At 42.0% G+C, this 20,796-nt stretch overlaps 1 protein-coding gene across 1 annotated transcript; it reads left to right on the top strand.

Annotated features, from left to right (window-relative positions):
- Positions 1 to 14,945: 14,945 nt before the first annotated feature.
- On the top strand, positions 14,946 to 19,267 carry bambia (BMP and activin membrane-bound inhibitor (Xenopus laevis) homolog a). Its single transcript, XM_048547952.2, has 3 exons — positions 14,946 to 15,307; positions 17,580 to 17,864; positions 18,445 to 19,267. The coding sequence occupies exons 1-3, from the start codon at positions 15,229 to 15,231 to the stop codon at positions 18,861 to 18,863; spliced, it is 783 nt and encodes a 260-aa protein (XP_048403909.1). The 5' UTR covers positions 14,946 to 15,228; the 3' UTR covers positions 18,864 to 19,267.
- Positions 19,268 to 20,796: the final 1,529 nt, after the last annotated feature.

The following is a 20,796-nucleotide window of genomic DNA, read 5'->3' as shown; positions in this document are numbered from 1 at the left end:
TTTGGAGAACTTGGTCGGCATGGACGAGTTGGACCGAAGGGTCTGTTTCTGTGCTGTATGACTCTATGGCTGTATAATTTGAGATTGTAACTCAGAAAAAGTCCTCTTCATTTATCACCCCTGTACTTGCTAACCTACATTAACTTGTGGTCAAGCAACATCTTGATTTTAAAAATCTCATACTTGTCCTCAAATCCCTCCATGGTCTCATCTGTGTAATCTCCTCCAGTCCCACGACCCTGTGAGATATCTGCACTCCTCCACTCTGGCCTGTTGTGTATATCCAGTTTAATTGCTCCAACATCAGCAGCCATGCTTTCAGTAGCCTAGGCCCCAAGCTTTAGAATTCCTTCCCTACAGCTGTCAGCCTTTCTCCCTTACTTTCCTCTTTTAAAACTCTCCTTGAAACCTATTGCTTTAGTTTTTGTGACATGATCTCTCCTTGTGTGACTTGATGTTATATCATGCTTTAAAATGCTCCCGTGAAATGCCTTGGAATCAGAGATAATGGGAACTGCAGATGCTGGAGAATCTGAGATAACAAAGTGTGGAGCTGGATGAACACAGCAGGCCAAGCAGCATCTTAGGGACACAAAAGCTGACGTTTCGGGCCTGGACCCTTCATCAGAAAGGGCATATTTTATTACATTAAAGACACTCTTTAATTGCATCTTCTTGCTGTACAGTTTAGTCGTCTTCTCGAGAAAACAGATGGGAGCTCAGTTTAAAGTCCCCATCTCAAAAATTCTCAGTATTATACTGACGTGTCAATGTGTGAGAGCATTGAGCCCAGGATCTGATTCCATGCTAAATGCCCTGCTGATATTCCCTATCCATACATCCAGACCCGGCCAAAGAGCATAGTCAAGGAATAAAACAGCAAACTTCACTTCTGAAAAGGCAGGTCATTTGTAGAAATGAGGATATTTTCCATATAGACTACAAGGACCACAATCTCTTCCTTCAATACAACTGGTTACTTCAGGAGATGTGAGTTTTTATATTCTTTTAAAAATGTCCATTCCATTTGACACTAGCTAGAGCCCCCTTTATGTCCTGAGGAGAATTCAAGAACTTTATCTCAAAGCATGAGGCAATGACTCCACATCTACTCCACATCTATCTATCGTACGGATGATACCTGTACCCCTTTAATATGCCCTTACATTCTGATTTATTATCCCTTAGAACAGATGCTGTTTTATTATTGTTGAGCTCCTTCAGCCTGCAGGGCTGCACTGCTTCCAGCCTGAGCTTTATCTTGATCTCCTGTGAGTGATTGCCTGTGTTTGCACAACTTAAGGGTGTCATGATGCTGCTGTGAGAAGGGCATCAATGTCTGAATGTGTCTTTATTCTGCAGAACCTTATTTAAGAGGAAATATTTGTCAGAATGTTTGCCAAATTTGTTTGTTGGTTTGTAGACAAAAAACAACATGATCAATGAGGCCATAGCAGGACAAGCATATGGACGTACATCGAATAGTGTAGGTTAGATGGACTTGAGATCGGTATGACAGGTCGGCACAACATCGAGGGCTGAAGGGCCTGTACTGTGCTGTAATGTTCTATAATCTATAATCTATAATAATCTTAAACAAATCTGTGTTTCAAAACTTTCTTTCTTCTTTAATATTTCACTCTGTTGGAAGTAGCAGCAATAAGCTTCCAACGGCATTGCCAATGCTTCTGTATCTTAGTGCTGCCCATTTATAGTGAAGACTGCAATGTACACTACCATTTGTCCACTGAGTTACTATCCTTGTAGAATGAAGGCAGGAGGTGAGAGGGTCTTCTTAAAGAGGTTACTCTTCTCAAAAGGGTGCTTAAAAATTGAAAACCTAATATGCTGTTGAATTACCAAACATGGAAGAAAGCAACCACTTGTTGGAGGTTCACAAAGAAACATAAAACACGGCCACATTAAGCCACACAAATTGAGTGCACATAATTTGCACATCGCTGGACACTATGGACAATTTTACATGTCCAATCCACCCAAACTGCATATCTTTAGACTGTGGATGGGAACCAGAGCACCCGGAAGAAACCCATGCAGGCGCGGGGAGTTCATGCAAACTCCACACAGACAGTTGCCTGAAGCTGGGATCAAAACCAGGCTCTTAGTGTTGTGAGGCTAACCACTGAGCCACCGTACCACCAAAACCCTGTCATCTATATCGTATATATTCACCTGCTCTATCCCTGTAGTCCTGAGAGTTTATTTCCCTTAAGAGGTCATCCAATTTCCTTAGAAAGCATTAATTATCATTGTTTCCAACGCTCTGGGAGGCAGAGGGTTCAGATCATTGTCACTACTTTTGTTCAAAATAATGGAAGAATGTTTTTCAAAAAGCTCTACCAAATATGCTATTTTACTTTCTATCTATTAAATCACATGCTAGCTATTTGTTACTGTACCTAGTGCATGATGTAATATTGCATTTGAATGCAATTACATTTCTCACCTCCCTGTCTGGAAATAAAGGATACCCTCCATTCTCCTATTGTCTTTTTGTTTGGGTGGGACACTTATAATTATGCCTTTCTCTTTTTACCATGAGCCACCTGAGCCTGTGATCATCTCTCTTACAGCCCTAAGCAACCTTAATACTAACCTCAAATATGTACACTCCTGATCATGCAGAAATGTTACTGGAAAGGTGGAATTTTCATAACTATACTGCTAAAAATAAGTCTAAGCAATCCTGTGCAGAAAAATGTCCTTACTCTCAAATGTTCTGAAATCACACGACTCCAGGTTATAGTCCAACAGGTTTATTTGAAAACACAAGCTTTCAGATCCTCAGTTCTTGTTCAGGTGTTAGTGAGAGAATTCAGACACAGAATTTATAAGGAAAAGATCAAAGGTTCACACCATGATGAGGATGTACTCAACAAACCAAAGGTGCTGTTAAATCTTTAATCCGTTAGAAGGTTTTAATTGATTAATATGTATATGTAAATCCCAGGATTCCTTTCAAGTCATGGTCCTGGGAGAACTAAAGGCTTTATCATAAACACTCTCTCTCTCTCTCTTGCTCACACATATGCACATGCACTCTCTCTCTACTACTCCACACACACACACACACACACACACACACACACACACACATTCTCTCTACCCCCCTCACACACACACTTTCTCCTGACCCCCCCAAAAACACACACACACACACACACACACACATTCTCTCTACCCTCACACACACACTTTCTCCTGACCCCCCCAAAAACACACACACACACACACATTCTCTCTACCCCCCTCACACACACACACACACACACACACACACATACACACACACACACACACACACACACACACACACACACACGTAAATCTATGTGGTGAATTTATATTTGCAGATACATTTTATTTTGTTCAAAAAGCACACAAATTATATGGCATTTTATAAATTCCTACTTTACAAATAAAACCATCTGACCCCAAACTATAACACAAGCAGATTCTAAACAAGGTCTCACACTCAACATGCATTGACTAACCTAAAATGTCACCTCTCGTTTACACTGATAAAACCTTTAGTTCTCCCAGGACCATGACTTGAAAGGAATCCTGGGATTTACATATACGTATTAATCAAGTAAAACCTTCTAACAGATTAAAGATTTAACAGCACCTTAGGTTTATTTAGTATATCCTCATCAGTGTTGTGAAACTTTGATCTTTTACTTGTAAATTCTATGTCTGAAACTACCCCTCTCACTAACACCTGAAGAAGAGCTGAGGCTCTGAAAGCTTGTGTTTTCAAATAAACCTGTTGGACTGTAACCTGATGTCATATGATTTCTGACTTTGTCCATCACTGGCACCTCCACATCACCTCAAATGTTTAGCAAATATATCACTGTTAATCAACATTTGCTGAGATCCAAACAATGTTTAGATATACCACAAGGGGGCAAAGATGCTCCACACTGAAGAAAGGGGCCAGTTAGAAGCTGGTGTGGTCGGCCAGTCTTGACCAATGAGCTTTATTGCTTATTTATGAACAAATTTGGGGCTTGTTTATTAATTATTATCTGCAACAGATAGTTCAAGGGGAGAGTAGTTATGGCTGGAGCTCTGTTTAGCATGTATTTCTGCCCAAGATCAGGATTTAGATGCAACCTTATACAGGAAACCATATAGCTGCTGGCGCTCGTCAGGTATAGGCACACACTTCTTATTATAGGAGAATATTATTAAATGTGGAAACTGTAATCTGGCAGCTAACGTTTAATGTCTGGAAATAAGTTCCATTCTTCAGTTGCTGCAGGGTCTTGTTCTTACACTTCAGGACACCTCTAATTCTAGCCTATAGCATCCCCTTATCTTAATTCCTCTACCATTGGTTGCCACACATTCAGTTGCCTTGGCCCAACATTCTGGAATCTCCACAGTGCCTTGAATTCACTTTTTCTCTTTTAGGGCTCTCCTTAAAATACAACCCTTTGACCAAGCCATTGTTTACCTGATCTAATATCTCCTCATGTGGCTTGGTGTTAATATTGCACTTTATTATGCTTTTGAGAAGCTTTTGGTGTTGAGCTAGCTTCTTGAATCGCCGCAGTCCACATGCTGTAGGTTGGCCAGCAATGTTTATAAGGGTGGAATTCCCTTGTATCAATATAAATTGCTGTTGAATCAACATATGGTAGATTTGGGGTACCAAACAAATATTAAAAACTTGCTCTGATTGGATGGGTGCCACACCGGCAAACAGGAAGCACATGCCCTTGGATTAAATACAGATGCTGCAGTCATCGCCAAAGTCATAACTTATTTTAAAAATCTGCTCACGGGCTCACTCAACAATGGAGAAATATACAACAATGCGGTAGCACTAAGTCAAATTCCCCAGGTAACTCTGTTGTGAAACAAAGTCAGGTAGAGTATTCAGGATTTGAAACGAAAGTCAATCATTTCTGAAGATGTGCCAATAGTTATCCAATGCAGAACCCAGTATAGAACTGAATATTATGGACATTGAAATGCCATAGATTTGATCCTTGGTCAGTAAAGAGTTAGATTTCAGAAAACCACGACTGTCCTCATCAATTCTAGTCTCATGAGGAGCAAGCTTTCCTGCTTCTGATCAGCCATTGCTGCAAGAAAGCATGTGTAGACAGCAATAATAGGAACTGCAGATGCTGGAGAATCTGAGATAACAAGGTGTAGAGCTGGATGAACACAGCAGGCCAAGCGGCATCTAGATGCTGCCTATCCTGCTGTGTTCATCCAGCTCTATGCCTTGTTATGTATCGACTGATGTTTGTTGAAGTGGGCTTACCTGCATTGTTCTATACGCTTGTGCGTTCAGTACAAATGCTGAAATTTGCCAGATTTCTAATGGGCAGCAATGAGAGGTTATAGCATTCCACAAGCACTCTTTAAGATGTAAAATTTGGGAAATAAATTAAGTGATATTAGTTATTTTTGTCCAATTCACAATACTAATAAATCATCCAGAGACCTGGCATTGAGATAGGAAAACCTGAACAATGATCAAGCTGATTAGAGTATGATCAAATATTTGTACTTGTGTCATTTGTTTGTGCTGGAGCATCAGACGAGATAACATTAAGGAAAGAGAAAGAGCTGATTAGAAGGAAATACAATCAAAGAAGAAAGCTGGGTTGGAGGATTTAAACTATCCGGAGAGGCTGAATAGATTGGGGCTATTTTCTCTGGGGTGTCAGAGGCTGAGAGGAGACCTCACGGAGATTTATCAAATCATGAGGAGCATGGATACAGTACATAGACAAAGTCTTTTCCCTGGAGTGGGAGAGTCTAAAAGTAGAGGGCATTGGTTTAAGGGGAAAGCGAAAAGATTTTAAAGGGACCTAAGGGGCAACATTTTCACACGCGTATGGAATGAGCTGCCAGTGAAAGTGTGGAGACTGGTATAGTTACAACATCTAAAAGCCATCTGGATGGGTATATGAGTGGAAGGGTTTAGAGGTATATTGGCCAAATGCTGACAAAAGGGACTACATTTATCTAGGATATCTGGTCGGCATGGATGAGTTGGACGGAAGGGTCTGTTTATCTCTATGACTCTATGAATGAAGAGGAAAAGAGTCAGAGGTGTGCATTATAACTTGTCTACTTAACAGAAAAAATAGAAATTGCCTCCTCTCCCAAATATGGTTAGGATCCTAAGGACAGCAGAGTCCTGTGCAATTCTTTACCTCAGTGACTACTTGCCTCTGTTACTCTCAAATTCACTATTAGAGCTGCTAAATGTTTCTGCACTGAAAAAGAAATCAGTCGCTATCTTTTTGCCCCTTCGCTAGCCAGTCCATATAAGAAAATTATCCTCTGTAACCTCTTCAAATTCTCTTTGATCCTAATGCCTGGCTGCTGATCTCTGAAAAGGAAACAATCCTTTGTGAGGCACTTGTCTCCTTCACCAAAATCATTCAGATTCAACATTAAAAATCTTTTTATTTCAATGTCATTCCACTCAAACATAGTAATGGGTGTATCCCAGCTATCAACCCTCAACTTGAGTGACAACCTCTTGTTTGTCACCTTATCAAATGCCTTCTTAAAATCCAAATATAAGAATACTCCACTCATTAGCTCACCCTTAAGTACCCCCTAAAAAAGTTATAGATTTATGCCATATAAAGTCCATCCCAGAAATGCAAATGGAATATTGATTAAGGCCAGGCTTCTGACTGATTATATAAAACGAGGATGTAATCTGGACTAATTAATGGAGTTTTGGTACTGTCCAAAATGTGCTTGTGACTGATGCCTTAATGGCACTAAACTGAACTGTAACGTAAGAAGTTAAATAGAAATGTGTGACTGCTCCGAGGTAGCAAGATCCTCGTTCGTCAAAAACATTGCTATCAGGAAAAAGGCTGCCAGAGAACTGAAGGGGTTTATTTTAGTCTGGGATGCAGTTTTCACTCCAGTCACTGGGTAAGCATAATGAGCATGCAACAAACTTGCAAATTACTAGGTTGTGTTTTAAAATTTTGGTGCAATGGAATCTATCGTGGTGTATAAGAACATATATGTTCAATGCCATTGCTAAGAGCATGAAATCATTTTTGACTGAAATATACATGTTTAAGGCATTGCTAGTGCTATACTGGCAGGGTGGAGGAGCTCAGTGTTTGTGTGGGATATCAGATCAGATCAGATTACCTACAGTGTGGAAACAGGCCCTTCATCCCAACAAGTCCACACCACCCCTTGGAGCATCGCACCCAGACCCGTCCCCCTATAACCCACACACCCCTGAACACTTTAGGCAATTTAGCATGGCCAATCCACCTAGCCTGCACATCTTTGGACTATGGGAGGAAACCGGAGCACCTGGAGGAAACCCACGCAGACACGGGGAGAATGTATAGGTGATGAATTTCATCTGAAATCCTAGTCAGATCCCAAATTATCTGATGAAGGTCATTTTTTGAAAGATCAGCCTATCTGTTTTCTGCACACATGCTGACAGGTCTGCTGACTGTTGCCAGCATTTTCTGGTTTTGTTTTACCTGATTCAGATGTCTCTCAGTTTCTCCAGTCAGGGCAGGTTTTCATAAGTAAGCCACGTTCATTTGCACGGGTATTTCCTAAAGTGCATTTGATGGTCAAAGCATACTAAGCGCATCAAATCTATTTTGCTTCTCATTCTCAATGCTGGAACATTAATTCAGTTTGAGGCACAGTCTAATTTGTTAAACTATAGATTCAGAAATGCAACGCTAATTGTTCAAATTTCTGTTCCCAATTCACTCCAATTAAAGGGATAGCAAAACAGAAGGCAATTTGAGTGACTTCAGGGGCAGCTTTGGAGTCAGGCTGCCACCCATCCAGTTGCGGACTGAGCTGTTTAGTTTCTGAGTGGGTTGTGTGGAAAATTCTCAAATGAAAACCAGGCACCAAAAGCCTGTATTTAAAATGAAAGTCCATATTGTTTCTGGATACTTCTGTTTCACATGATACACAAGCACTTGTTATTAAGGCTTTCAAAGAATTTCCATTTTCAGTAAACAAGTCGATTGAACTGTGATTCCACTGTTGTTCCCTGTCAAGTTTCTGATCTGACAATTCTACTTTGCACATTTCTCCTTGAGCTGAACATTGTACAATTTGAAGTAACTCAGAACACATTGACAATTTTCCAGCACTTGATTGTCTCGCTAATATAGTGGTCCAATATGAAGATGTGCAACATTAGCATGACAGTTGCATCCCATGTTTTGCAGTTTAGCATGAAAGTAAGTGCAGGTTTACAGTTGCATCCTTGACTCCTATAAAGAATATCCTCTTCTATAAATCGGGGAACATAAATAATTGCTCCTCAGTGAGCATGATAAACAGAAGATCAGGTCACCTCGCTGTTTATGGGACAGCAGTATGCACGTTAGATGCTGTCCTTTCTGTACTTTACAAGGGCAATCACCTTTAAAGTTCTGAGGAAGGGTCACCGGACCTGAAATGTTAACCATGTTTTTGCCTTCACAGATGCTGCCAGACCTGTTGAGCTTTACCAGCAACTTTGCTTTTGTTCTTGATTTACAGCATCTATAGTGCTTTCGGTTTTTATCACCTTTAAAGTATTTTATTGACTCGAAAGCATTTTGGGAACTCCTGAAAGCACAATGAAAGGTGATAAATCCAAAAGTATATTTTCTTTCTGGACCACCAACCCACAAATTCTTCCTTCACACAGCTCAAGATCCAATTTTTACATCGATGTAGTTCAATTGTGAGAATAACAGACTTGCCAGTAGTCAAGAAGTTGGATGGTGCCTTTGAATTCCTTCTAAACATAGCAACAATTCCCTAAGGCCTTTGTTGCTGATAATTCAATTCCTTGCACAGCCACAATAAATTTTTTTAACTTACATTTATGGTTTTAGTGTATTATACAACTTCTCTCAGTAAATAACTTGGTGCTTTTCTAAAACAGCGTCTAAGATGACAACTCATATTTTGGGCTCCTTTGCAAGTGAGCATCATAATTCACAAGGATTGGAGACCTGGGGATTATGGAGGAAAAGTGCCCTTTTTAAAATCAACCCACAAAATTCAAATATAAACTGAACACAGTGAGATGTGCCAAGAAACCATTTAATGGGCTCACATCTAATATTGGAATCCTGATGACACCTATAGTCTGAAATATACTTCATGACACATTGGATAACAAACCACCTCAATGTTTGACTAAAACAGTTGCATGAAGTCCATCCCACAGCAGCACCCAATTCCAATTTGCCCAGAAAGGAGGGGCTAATCAGTCAAAAGCAGCTCTGCTAGATGTGACATGTCATTCCCATCCACAATGCCAGATTCCTGTGGTAGCTGATCTAACTCTGAACTCAGCGATGGCAGGAGACTCTGAGGAGGTACCAGAAATGCTTTAAAGGTGACCTCAAAGCATCCCTAAAGAAATCAAACATATCCCCTGATTCATGACAATGCCTGGCTCATGAATGGGCAAAAGATTCATTGAAGAAGCAGCAAACATGTTGCAAAACTGCACTGGGAGGGTTTAGAAGCAAGGACCAGGTTGTCAGAGGGAATGCACGAACATCTACACAACCCATATAGCTGAGCTTTCGAATATCATCTGTCTTGCATGTAGGCAAGCCTATGGATCACACACTTGACTTAGAAGTCATCTCTGAACCTATTGAGCTGGAGTGGTAGCAAGTCACTTCCAGATCCAAGGGACTGCCTGAGGAAGAAGAGATAAACCATAACACATAAGAGCAGAAATAGGCCATTCAGCCCATTGAGTTTGCTTTGCCATTCAATGAGATCATGGCTGACCTGATAAACCATGACTTTGTTTTCCTGCCCTTCCGTACAACCCTTGATTCCCTTATTGGTTAAAAAAAAACTCTTTCAGCCTTGAATATACTTAACTCACAGCCTCAACAGAATTCTATAGATTTGGAACCCTCTGAGAGATGAAATTCCCCCTCACCTCTGTGTTGAATGTGTTACCTCTTTTCCTGAAATTAAGCCCTCTAGTCCCAGACTGTCCCACACAGGTATAGTGGAACTTGAACTTCGACATAGTGACACTACCCCTGCACCACAAGAATTTCTAGGTCACTTCAAAAATACCTCCTAAATGAATGTTTATTAATCTATTAATTTACGGGATGTAGGAGTCATTGGCTGGGCCATCATTTATTGCCAATCCTTAGTTAGAACATAGAACATAGAAATGTACAGCACAGTACAGGCCCTTCAGCCCACGATGTTGTGCCATGGATTAATCCTAATCCAAAAAGAAAATAACCTAACCTACATTCCCCTCAATTCACTGCTCTCCATGTGCCTGTCCAGCAGTTGCTTAAATGTTACTAATGACTCTGCTTCCACGACTACCACTGGCAAAGTATTACATGCGCTCACAACTGTCTGGGTGAAGAACCTCCAGCTGACATCTCCTCTGTACCTTCCTCCTAACAACTTAAAATCCCTCGTGGCAGTCAGTCCTGCCCTGGGGAAAAGTCTCTGGCTATCGACTCTATCCATGCCTCTCATTACCTTGTACACCTCGATCAGGTCACCTCTCTTCCTCCTTCTCTCCAGAGAGAAAAGTCCGAGCTCAGTCAACCTCTCCTCATAAGACAAGCCCTCCAGTCCAGGCAGCATCCTGGTAAACCTCCTTTGCACCCTCTCCAAAGCCTCCACATCTTTCCTATAATAGGGTGACCAGAACTGGACACAATATTCCAAGTGTGGTCTCACCAGGGTTTTGTAGAGCTGCAGCAAAACCTCGCGCCTCTTAAACTCAATCTCCCTGTTAATGAAAGTGAAAATACCATATGCTTTCTTAACAACCTTATAAGTTGTCCTTGAGAAGCTGGTGGTGAGCTTCCTTCTTGAAGAACTGCAGTCTGGGTGTTGTACGTTGGCCCACAATGCCCTTAGGGACACAGTTCTGGGATTTTGACCCAGCAATAGTGAAGAAACAAACAATATATTTCAAAATCAAAATAGTGCTAGGTTGTAGGGAACCTTGCAGGAAGTGGTGTTCCCATGTATCTGCTGCCCTTGTCCCTCTAGGTGCAGGTGGTCTTGGGTTATGAAGGTGCAACCTAGTGATCTTTGGCAAATTGATAAACTACTAACTCCTAACCCTAGATAACAAAGTGTGGAGCTGGATGAACACAGCAGGCCAAGTTCTGATGAAGGGTCTAGGCCCGAAATGTCAGCTTTTGTGCTCCTGAGATGCGGCTTGGCCTGCTGTGTTCATCCAGCTCCACACTTTGTTATCTTGGATTCTCCAGCGTCTGCAGTTCCCATTGTCACTAACTCCTAACCCTAGTTTATTTTAATCAGCTTTGCTGCAAGGAATCTTTACTGCTTTGGAGCACAGTGTGGAATAAGTTATAAAACATGTGCTTCATTGTTTTTGTTTTCAGGGATATTAGTGGTCCATCCCTGAGTTGTGAATTGAACAGCAATGGGGTTTTTATTTTGCTCACTGCCTTAAACACCAGTAATGTGGAGTTTCATATATATTTGGATGACATGAGGAAACTAGGTCAAGTGGAGATCGAGAAGTTGTCATAAAAATATACCAAAATGTAAACAGTGATATCCTGGAAATATAAAATACAACTATTTCGGCCAAACTGCGCTCGTGTCTGCAATACCGAAAAGTATCTTAAGCCAAACTTGTCGAAAACCCAGCTTGCGTTTCCATTGACCACAAGCGAAGACTAATTCGATCTGCTGTCACATTCGCAATAAGTATTGTGATCTTTCATTGTGCAGCATAGTTTCAACTTTGAATTGAAAGGAGAACGTAAAAATCAAACCCATATTTAACAATTTTAAGAGAAAAACGATCTCGACTTTAATATTTCTTTGAACAGTGATAATTGGAACCCAAGAGATCTGTCAGTCTGATTTCACAGATCCCCGATGCTTTCTGAGTCTCCAGCGCTGTCTCCAGTTTAACGAATGAATAATTAATTTGGAGAATTGTCTAATGATTTTTTTGAAGCGACACTCTGACACGGCAGCATTACTAGTTCGAGCGACTCTGGGGGTTGATGCAAAACAGATACTCAACTGGCGCCTGAGCGTTATTACCTACAATTAAAATAATTGTTGCCTATCCAGTTCCTGCATTCCCCCGAGGCAGAGCGGAGCCCCGCTCGCCTTTCTTCACATCATTGTCCGGCTATCTCGCTCTCTCTCTCTCTCTGCTTCAGCCACCACACCGTGCTCGCTACCCCAGCCAGTGCACAAACCGTATTGCTTAGATCGTCTCCGTTACAGTCGGTAGTGAAAATTTGAATGTTAAGGGATTCAGGAAGGATGATCCTTTTTATTGGATCGGATTCTCACTTTTATCTTCTGCATGTGGCAATGGGGAAGTTTGTTAGTCATTTCAATTACTCATAGCCTGTTCTTCTGTATTAATATTACATATATACATGTTCCAATTCCTCTCTCTTGGATATCTGAAGAACTTAATTTTCTTCAACTGAGATTCAACATTTTTGTACACCTTATCTAACGGAGTCGGCACCCCTCAGATTCTCTACAACTGAACTACAGAAATAGAAGTAATTAAAAAGGCTAACTTGCGATATTGATAATAGGCAGAGTTTTCAGTAACATTCCAAATTACTCGCTATTAGGTGCCGAGTTCAAATCTTAGAATCATTGCTGCTACCTTACAACACATCTAATTCCTTTAAATAAAATGAAACACTGCAGATGCTGAAAATCTGAAACGAGCACGGAAATTGCTGGAGAAATTCAGCAGGTCCGACAATTTCCACAAACGCTACTCGAGCTCCAGACTTTTTCCAGCAATTTCTGTTTTTGCTTCTAGTGTCTGCAAAGCGCTTTGGGGTTGTCCGGTGGTTGGGAAAGCGCTATATAAATGCAAATGTATCACCTTTACGTAATTCCTAAACACCTGAATTCCCTCTGGCCTTCCCATATTAACATTCCTATAGTCTTCCTCAGATGATTATAGCAGGATTCGGTGAATCTCTGGGCTCTCCATGCATTTAAACGCACGGGTCTTTTCGCCGGGAATTGGTTGCATGTACTGTGACTCACTGCGTGTTAACCGAGGTCAAGGTGGGGAAGATGTCAGTATATTTTCTGAAGAAATTACAACTGTGGTCGGAGCTCTGAGACCTGGGAACTATAGGCAAAGCCAAGCCACAGAGTCAGCAATGATAACAGATTGCATTGGTTTCAGGCGCTCGAGTTCTCGTTTTTTCTCTCTCTCAGATTGAAGTAGCAATTGTGGGCGTCTCTTTCTTTTGTGTAAAACATACTTGTTGTGAGCTGGCTAAATGTCACACACATTGGTTCGATACTGAGCTGTGGTTCAAAGTGAAGATGTCAATGCGATATGGTCGAAGGGCGCTCAGTCTTTTGATGCTCTCAGACGCTGGGCTAACAAAGTGATTAACATATCAGCGACAGTACTGCTTCGGTTTGATACTGATCACAATCGACGGTGTTTGCATCGCATTGTTCTGGGGCTGATAATTGACTGTCAGTTACCCTCTGTAGTCTCTGTGGCGCCGGGTGCCTTTTGATTGTTAATTTAACTTAACTGTCTGCGGCCCCTCTCCTCCCTGACACACAAACACAGTGCCTCTCAGGCCTGAACTCTCATCTCTCACACACAGCTCTGGGATATTGGCTAAAGGAGCCATTTGTGCACTCATCCCACTGTGCCCATTTAAACGGCACTACAACAGTGCCCTAACCGATTTCAGTGAGGGACCCTTGTGCCCCGGTTAAATTTCACTGTGGAAATGTAAGGTGTCAGTCTTTTGCGTGGATTTTAAATCACATTAGCAAATAGGAAAGAAAGGGCAGCATTTTCAGACAGAAACTAGATTATTGCTTAAAGCGAGTCCGAGACATTGTTTTCCGAAGACAGACAGACAAGTCTTATTGAAATACAAACCAATGTTGCCAGAAAGGTCGACTCTATCATAGTTTCTCAATACTGTAAATCATAAAGATTATTTCCTTTCTGAAATGAGGGGCACAGGTAAGGTGAATAGCAAAGGTGTTTTCTCTAGGGTGTGGGAGTTCCAAAACCAGACGGCATAATTTTAAGGTGAGAAGGCAAAGATATAGGGACCTGAGGGCAGCTTTTCCACACAGATAATGGTTCGTATATGGAATGAACTCCAGTAGATGCAGGTACAGTTACAACTCTCAAAAAGCATTTGGAGAGGTAAATGAAAAGAGATAGCAGTGTGGAGCTGGAGGAACACAACAGGCCAGGCAGCATCAGAGGAGCAGCAACGTTAACGTTTCGGAACGGGACCCTTCTTCACAAAACAGAAATTCTCCAACTCAATGCGTGTTGTCTCTGACTCCAGCAACTGCAGTTCCTGCTATCTCTGAAACAGATACAATGAGCAACGCTGAGTCCGAATTAAGTTTCTATTACTCTAACTCCCCGCTGACATATAAGGGTAGCCTTTAAATTTCCAACTCTTCCCGCTTTAAGCCGGTGGAAAAATTTTATTCTGCGAGGTTATCTTCCCCTACATTCAGAAAGTTTCCCTTTGGCATAGGTGATAAACCCGGTTAGGCATGGGAGGAGCAAATGCGTGTGCCGCTGCTTTTTAACCCTGGAAAATTCCCAAGCGGGCATATCCGCAAGTATGAATGAACCTGGGGATGTGAGTGACAGGCCCGGACATCCAGTGAGCAGTCTGGAAGGGGCGGGTTGAGGGGGGCGGGGTGTGTCTGCCCGTCCGCCCGCTTCCCCGCGGCGCTGTGCTGTCAATCCGGGGTCGGCTCCAGTTTATGGGCGGGGAGGGAGCAGGGAGGGCTCCCGGGACTGGTTGGTTCTTGGCATGGAGGAAGGGCGGGGAGACGGGCAGGGAAAGCAAGGAGGGCGGGCTGGCCGCTGTCACTCAGGACACTGAGTTAAAGCAGGGGCCGGAGCAGGCTGGGAGCGACACTTCACTCACTTGCTGTAGCCGTGTAAAGAGAACGGCAGCGAGAGTCGGCGGCTAGCGCCGCTGGAGGAGAAACGCTGCTGTTTGCACATGGAGCTTGTGTCCTGAAGGACAGCTACAGGCAGGGAGGGCCAGGGCTTTCCCCACCCCTCCACCACCCACCCCATCCGAGATCGGTGTGTGTGTGTGGCTCAGCGGGGACATCGCTCTGGAAGGTCGCGTCCAATAACTTGTTCATTTTGTTTTGCAAGAAACTGGTGCAAATTAAATGGATCGCCATCCGAATCTCATCTGGGGGATTTGGCTGCAGTTGGAGTTGTGTGCGATGGCCATCCTCCTGACGGAAGGTGAGGGGGGCGGGGGGCTTTTTCTGATGTGGTGGGGGCGAGAGGGCAGAGCAGTCCCCCCCCCCCGGGTGGCCCTGCGCGGCTGACAGAGGCGAGCCCCCTTCTCCCTCCTGTACACCATCTGCAGCCCTTTTTGTTACCCAATTAAAGTCTTTTGTTCTTCACGAACCTAATGCTGCCCAGTGCTGTGTGAATGCACCCAGTCTGACTCGTACGCCCCTTCACCACATTAATTTGATTGCTATCTCGGCGGAGTCGAAGAATCCAGCTCCCCGCTCTGCTGGAAGTGGCAGTTCCTAGTTCTCCATTGATGTAAATGGACCTGAGGGGCAAGCGGTTGTCAAAATGTTTTTGTTAGCTGCCCTTAATGAAATTCTCAACTCTTTTAGGTGAAAGCGACCCGTTCCAGCTTAAAAGGTTGCAGTGTACGTAGCCCCAAGCGGATTTTTTTTCCACAAAGGGCATGAACTCTTTCAAGACATTTTTTGAGGGGGCTGCCTGTTCATTATTTCTCTCGGGCGGGGGGTAGTGAGCGGAAAACGGCTTGTGTTCCATCGACAGTTTAATTTTTAAATCAGCTGGAAATCCTTTTGGGATTCTAGATGAAGCATTCGGGGTAAATGGTTGGAGATGGGTCTGTTTTCTGCCTGTACAGCGGTAATGCCAGTTACAAGAGAGTTGACATGTTTTTGTAGTTTTTTTATATATAAAAAGTCTGGTTGGAGAGAGATATGTCATCTATTCTCTTGATATCTGTTGGTAAGTGATCTCCTGCGCTAATCGGCGCTGGAGGATTTGATGAACAGCTAATTGTTACTTTTTAAAAAAAATTATTTTGCTACAAACGTGTAATTAAACCCAAAATAAGAGCCTTGTCAACAGCTGGCCTCTTCCTGTGGCTGCATCAAAGGCAAGAGGCTGGGAGTGAGCCATACTGATGGGAAGTCACCGATACCGAAGCTATGTGGCTGATAATGATATAATTAGAGGATCACAGACTGCTCTCCTGCCAGTTTACATCAAAAGCTGAGCTTTAAGAGTCTGCAGTGTCTCCTGTGGCCATGTTGACGGAGTATGGGCTCGTAAAACCAAGAATGGAGAATGCATGGCTGCTCGAACTCGCTTTCTCCTTTTTTTTGGCTAAGGTTTAAAAGACCCTAAGTTTTCGGCGCCGTGAAACTCTGGTCTGTAGTTCTGACATCCAGGGGGAGGTCTGAACTGGGAATCACAGCAGATCTAACGAAATTAGTCGATTTACACAGTCAATCCTTTACCTTCCATTAGCCCTGAGTCATTAAGGGCAGCGAGTTACTGTGCTGGGTTTGTTAGTGTTGAGAGCTGAGTTTAGGTGGTTGAAACTTGATCTCTGACAGGCCAATATGGCAAGGCTCTCTGAGTTTTGCTGGATACAAAAAGGACTTATGGTGTCCTCCCCCCGCCCTCCAATCCCCAGTAGTTTTTCAGTAGCGGAAGCTATTAAGGTTTTTAAAAAGAAGATACACGTGCATTCTTTTTAGGCTTGTTTGTGGTCGGAGAGCGGTTCCTGCCAAGACTTTTTTTTGAGTAAAGGAGATGTATTGTCGAGAAATCTCTTCATTTCTAACACGGCAGATTATTAAGACCCCCCCCCGCCCCAATCCTCAGCCAAGCTAGTACATTTCACAGTCCGAGACGGCTGCTTGTAAGATGTTCACTTTTTAAAAAATTGCCAGTTCCATTTGGTTTGCAAGAAATTGTCTTTTTGGCAAACAAACCACTAATTATAAGCTTCATGGTTGTTGCCTGAAAGGCATTTATTTGCACGGAACGGTTTAAGAAGAAAGGCCTTTTGTGTATTTCTATACCTGCTTCATCGCCAGTTTATAAATAACTTGCTTGAAAGACCAGAACTCTTTCATTTACGAAGCGCTTTTCTAGTGCCGTTTCTCTTTTGTTTTAGTGTCTTTTGCTGTTCTTTCGAAGGACCTGCCGTTTCACTCCAGTTTCCTGATCAGCAAAATACAGCTCAGTTTTGCCAGCATTCTGTGTAGACTGTGGTTGGAGGAACGAGGTTTAATAACTAAGTATGCGGGGATGCTTGGAGACATTGCTTAGGGAGTTGGAAGGACTAAACTAGTAATTATCAACTTTCCTGTGCGTACAAATCAAGAGTACACATCAGCAATTGAGAATCAGTTTATTTGCAGTACAGAAGATTAATGACTCATTTTTCTGAGTTATGGCTGGCCAAGTCTGGTCACAAATTAACTTTCTCTTTTCTTGTGAACTTTAGGTGAAATCAGATGCTACTGTGATGCATCTAACTGTGTGGCAACGGGTTACATGTGCAAATCAGAACTGTCAGCATGTTTTTCAAGGCTGCTGGACCCCCAAAATACGAACTCTCCTTTAACCCATGGGTGTTTAGACACTATGTCAAATTCAGCAAACATCTGCCATGCGAAAAGGTCTCAGAATCACACAGGGACCTGGCCAATGCTGGAGTGCTGTCACGAGGACATGTGCAATTATAGAGGACTCCAAGACGTTCTTTCACATCCTGGGAGTGAAACCTCTGGTAAGACTTCTCAGCGGAACTTCAGCCAGATCTATAAGGTGATGACAGCCGAGGGTTTTGGGTGGCTGGTATTGATTTTGCTAATGTAATTAAAGACACAGCGAGGGAATGGCAAGATGCGAGCTGCATCTTTAGCAGGAAGATATTATGTCTCCGTGAACATTTTGAGGACTAGTAAAAAGGTTTTGCTTGTTAATTTTTTTTTGTTTTCCTGGGGCAGCAAATTAGATTAAAGCAAAATGGTTTCTTGGAGTTTATTGAGTCTCAATGCTATTCTTTTTCCTTGTTTTGATCTGTTTGCGATTAAAACTTTGGGAAGTGGTAGGAGTATGAGTGTGTACATCTAATGGACTGTGGTTTAGATTTACATTTAAGTAGAAAGGATTTAATTTTTGTAATATTTTGTAGAGTATCTTAGAAACATGGTAGTCCATTTGGACAATCTTGTAACCTTTTGAACTTGTGCCAATAAAGAGCTATATGTGAATCATCCAAATGGGGCTTGTATCGAGGATAATGCACTGTATGTACTGATTCTGCTCACTCTCTTTTTTACCATTTCTTCTTCCCCCTTTCTCAGATCAGGGAGCTCGGTACCATCAAGACTCCAGTAAGAACCTGATCACCAGGGTTCAAGAATTCACTTCCTCAAAGGAGCTGTGGTTCAGAGCTGCAGTTATTGCTGTGCCCATTGCTGGTGGCCTCATTTTAGTTTTGCTGATCATGCTGGCTTTGCGGATGCTTCGCAGTGAAAACAAAAGACTTCAGGACCAACGGCGGCAGATGTTGTCTCGTTTGCATTACAGTTTCCATGGGCACAACTCCAAAAAGGGGCAGGTGGCTAAGTTAGATTTGGAGTGTATGGTACCTGTGACTGGCCACGAGAACTGCTGCATGACCTGCGATAAAATCAGGCACTCCGAGCTCGGTAATGACAAGCTTCTGTCTCTTGTTCACTGGGGGATGTACAGCGGACATGGGAAGTTGGAGTTTGTATGACCCTGAGTTTAATCTCGAACGTGGTTCTATTCTGCTGGACAAGTGCACTTTATGTGAAAGACAATCATGGACTTACTGAGAACAGTAATTTTAAAGAAGACTCAAGGTTGAACAAGGGACCTGATTTTAATATATTCTACACATAGAGTCCTTGCCTCTGTGAAGGTTTCCAAAATTTCTCATTTGCACACTTTGTATAAGGATGAATTCTCTACACTTGTTTCTAGAAACATTTCACCTAACTCGGGGAGAGGGGGAACAAAAGGAAAAGAAATTGTTTTTTTTTAACTAGCAGAAATGGAGGTAACTGATGTATGTATATTTGTGTCCACTTCTGCTCTTTATATGTTTCCTGTTCCGATTTATTGTAAAAATCTGAAAATATATTTTTTCTCTAATTCTGATCAGATATCCTGGTTTTATTGCAAGTTGCTGTTGTGATTCAATGCATTTCTGGATGGACAAACTCAAATATTTTCTTCAACATTGTAGTATTTCCCTTTTAAATGAACAGGGGTCACAGCGTAAGGCGTTAGTGATTATATTGTGCTTTCCTTAACTGTGCTTGGTTGCATCTACTCTTTCATTGGTTATAATGACAGGAAATGAATTATTTGTCCTTATGGCTCATCCCCTATCTTTTGCCTTTCTGTAATGATGGGATAATAGGAAAAGTATGTCATTTTCTTATTTGCAGTCCTACCCCTCCCTGGCCCGAAACTAGGCATTTGACACTTTTTTGACAATTAGTTGAGTATGAAACCATTGAGTAAGAACCATCTTGTATGAGTTTAGCTCACCCAGAGTCGAGTGGGACAATTCTGTCACAATTCTCATAAAATACGTGCTGATTATCTGTGCTTGTAGCTGTTTTCCAGTGGAACCCGCACAATGTTTGTGCTAGGTTAATTTCACAAATAAGATATAGCAACGTTAATCAACACTCACACATGCAGAGAAAGGTCCAGGGGTTTACTTAATATCGTTGTAGAATGAATCCCAAAACAGGCTGATTCATTATGGTTACCAGTCCATCTCTAAACTGAAACCTTACTAATGAGTTTGAACAGAGCAACCCTGTTCATAGTTAAAATGCTGTTATTTCCTTTTCGCTGCCACTGTTTTCCGTATGGTTTCACCAAACTGTCCAGTGAAGATACACTTTTGCAGTAAAAGCAGACTTGCTTTTTTAAAAGAAAAACTTCGGTTGGTGAAAATTTGAACATTCAATAAAACAAAGCTGTTAGGAGGATTGAATAATTTAGATGAACCTTTGAAGATTGGCAAGTTACAATGTGAGCATGTCCAGATTTTTGTATACAGGTTATGTGGCTTGTTTTAAATGAGCTGTAAAATATTTCTGGTTTAAATAGGCTTAGGTGGATTAGAAAGTGAATGAAAAAATTGGTTTTCCTATAGACGTTTTATGAGTAACATTTTCATTTGATGAGGTTTTATTTATAAATAGGGCAACAGTCCTTGATAATAGAAAGTTTGCCACAACCCACCATTGCATTCCTCCCCACCCTCTTTCCTGTTGTGTTCAGTCTTGCAAGTGATGTAGTAAAAGCCATGTAGGTTATAAAATGGTCAATTTCAATGTTTTGACAACTAAAATAGGAGTGAAAATCGGTTAAGGGATGGGACGCAAAGTAGAGATGAATGGAGCATTTTCAAGTTGGCAGGCTGTGACTGGTGGAAAGCTGCCAGGATCAATGCAGGTATTTACAATCCATATTGATGCCTCAGAGACCAGGAATTGTGTGTCCTAAGTCTGAATGGTGGAAAGCTGGATGGGAATGCAAGCTATGAGGAAGATATTGGCGGCAAAAAGTCTCTGGATTAATTTCAAGTTGGTGGGCAGCAAGGTACAACGTAATAGATAAAATGGGCAACCAGTATGCACTTGGGAATTTTAAAACCTTTTTTAAAA

This window comes from Stegostoma tigrinum, chromosome 2 (genome assembly GCF_030684315.1).
Source record: "Stegostoma tigrinum isolate sSteTig4 chromosome 2, sSteTig4.hap1, whole genome shotgun sequence".
Lineage (NCBI taxonomy): Eukaryota > Metazoa > Chordata > Chondrichthyes > Orectolobiformes > Stegostomatidae > Stegostoma > Stegostoma tigrinum.
This window is presented reverse-complemented; position numbering and strand designations above follow the sequence as displayed.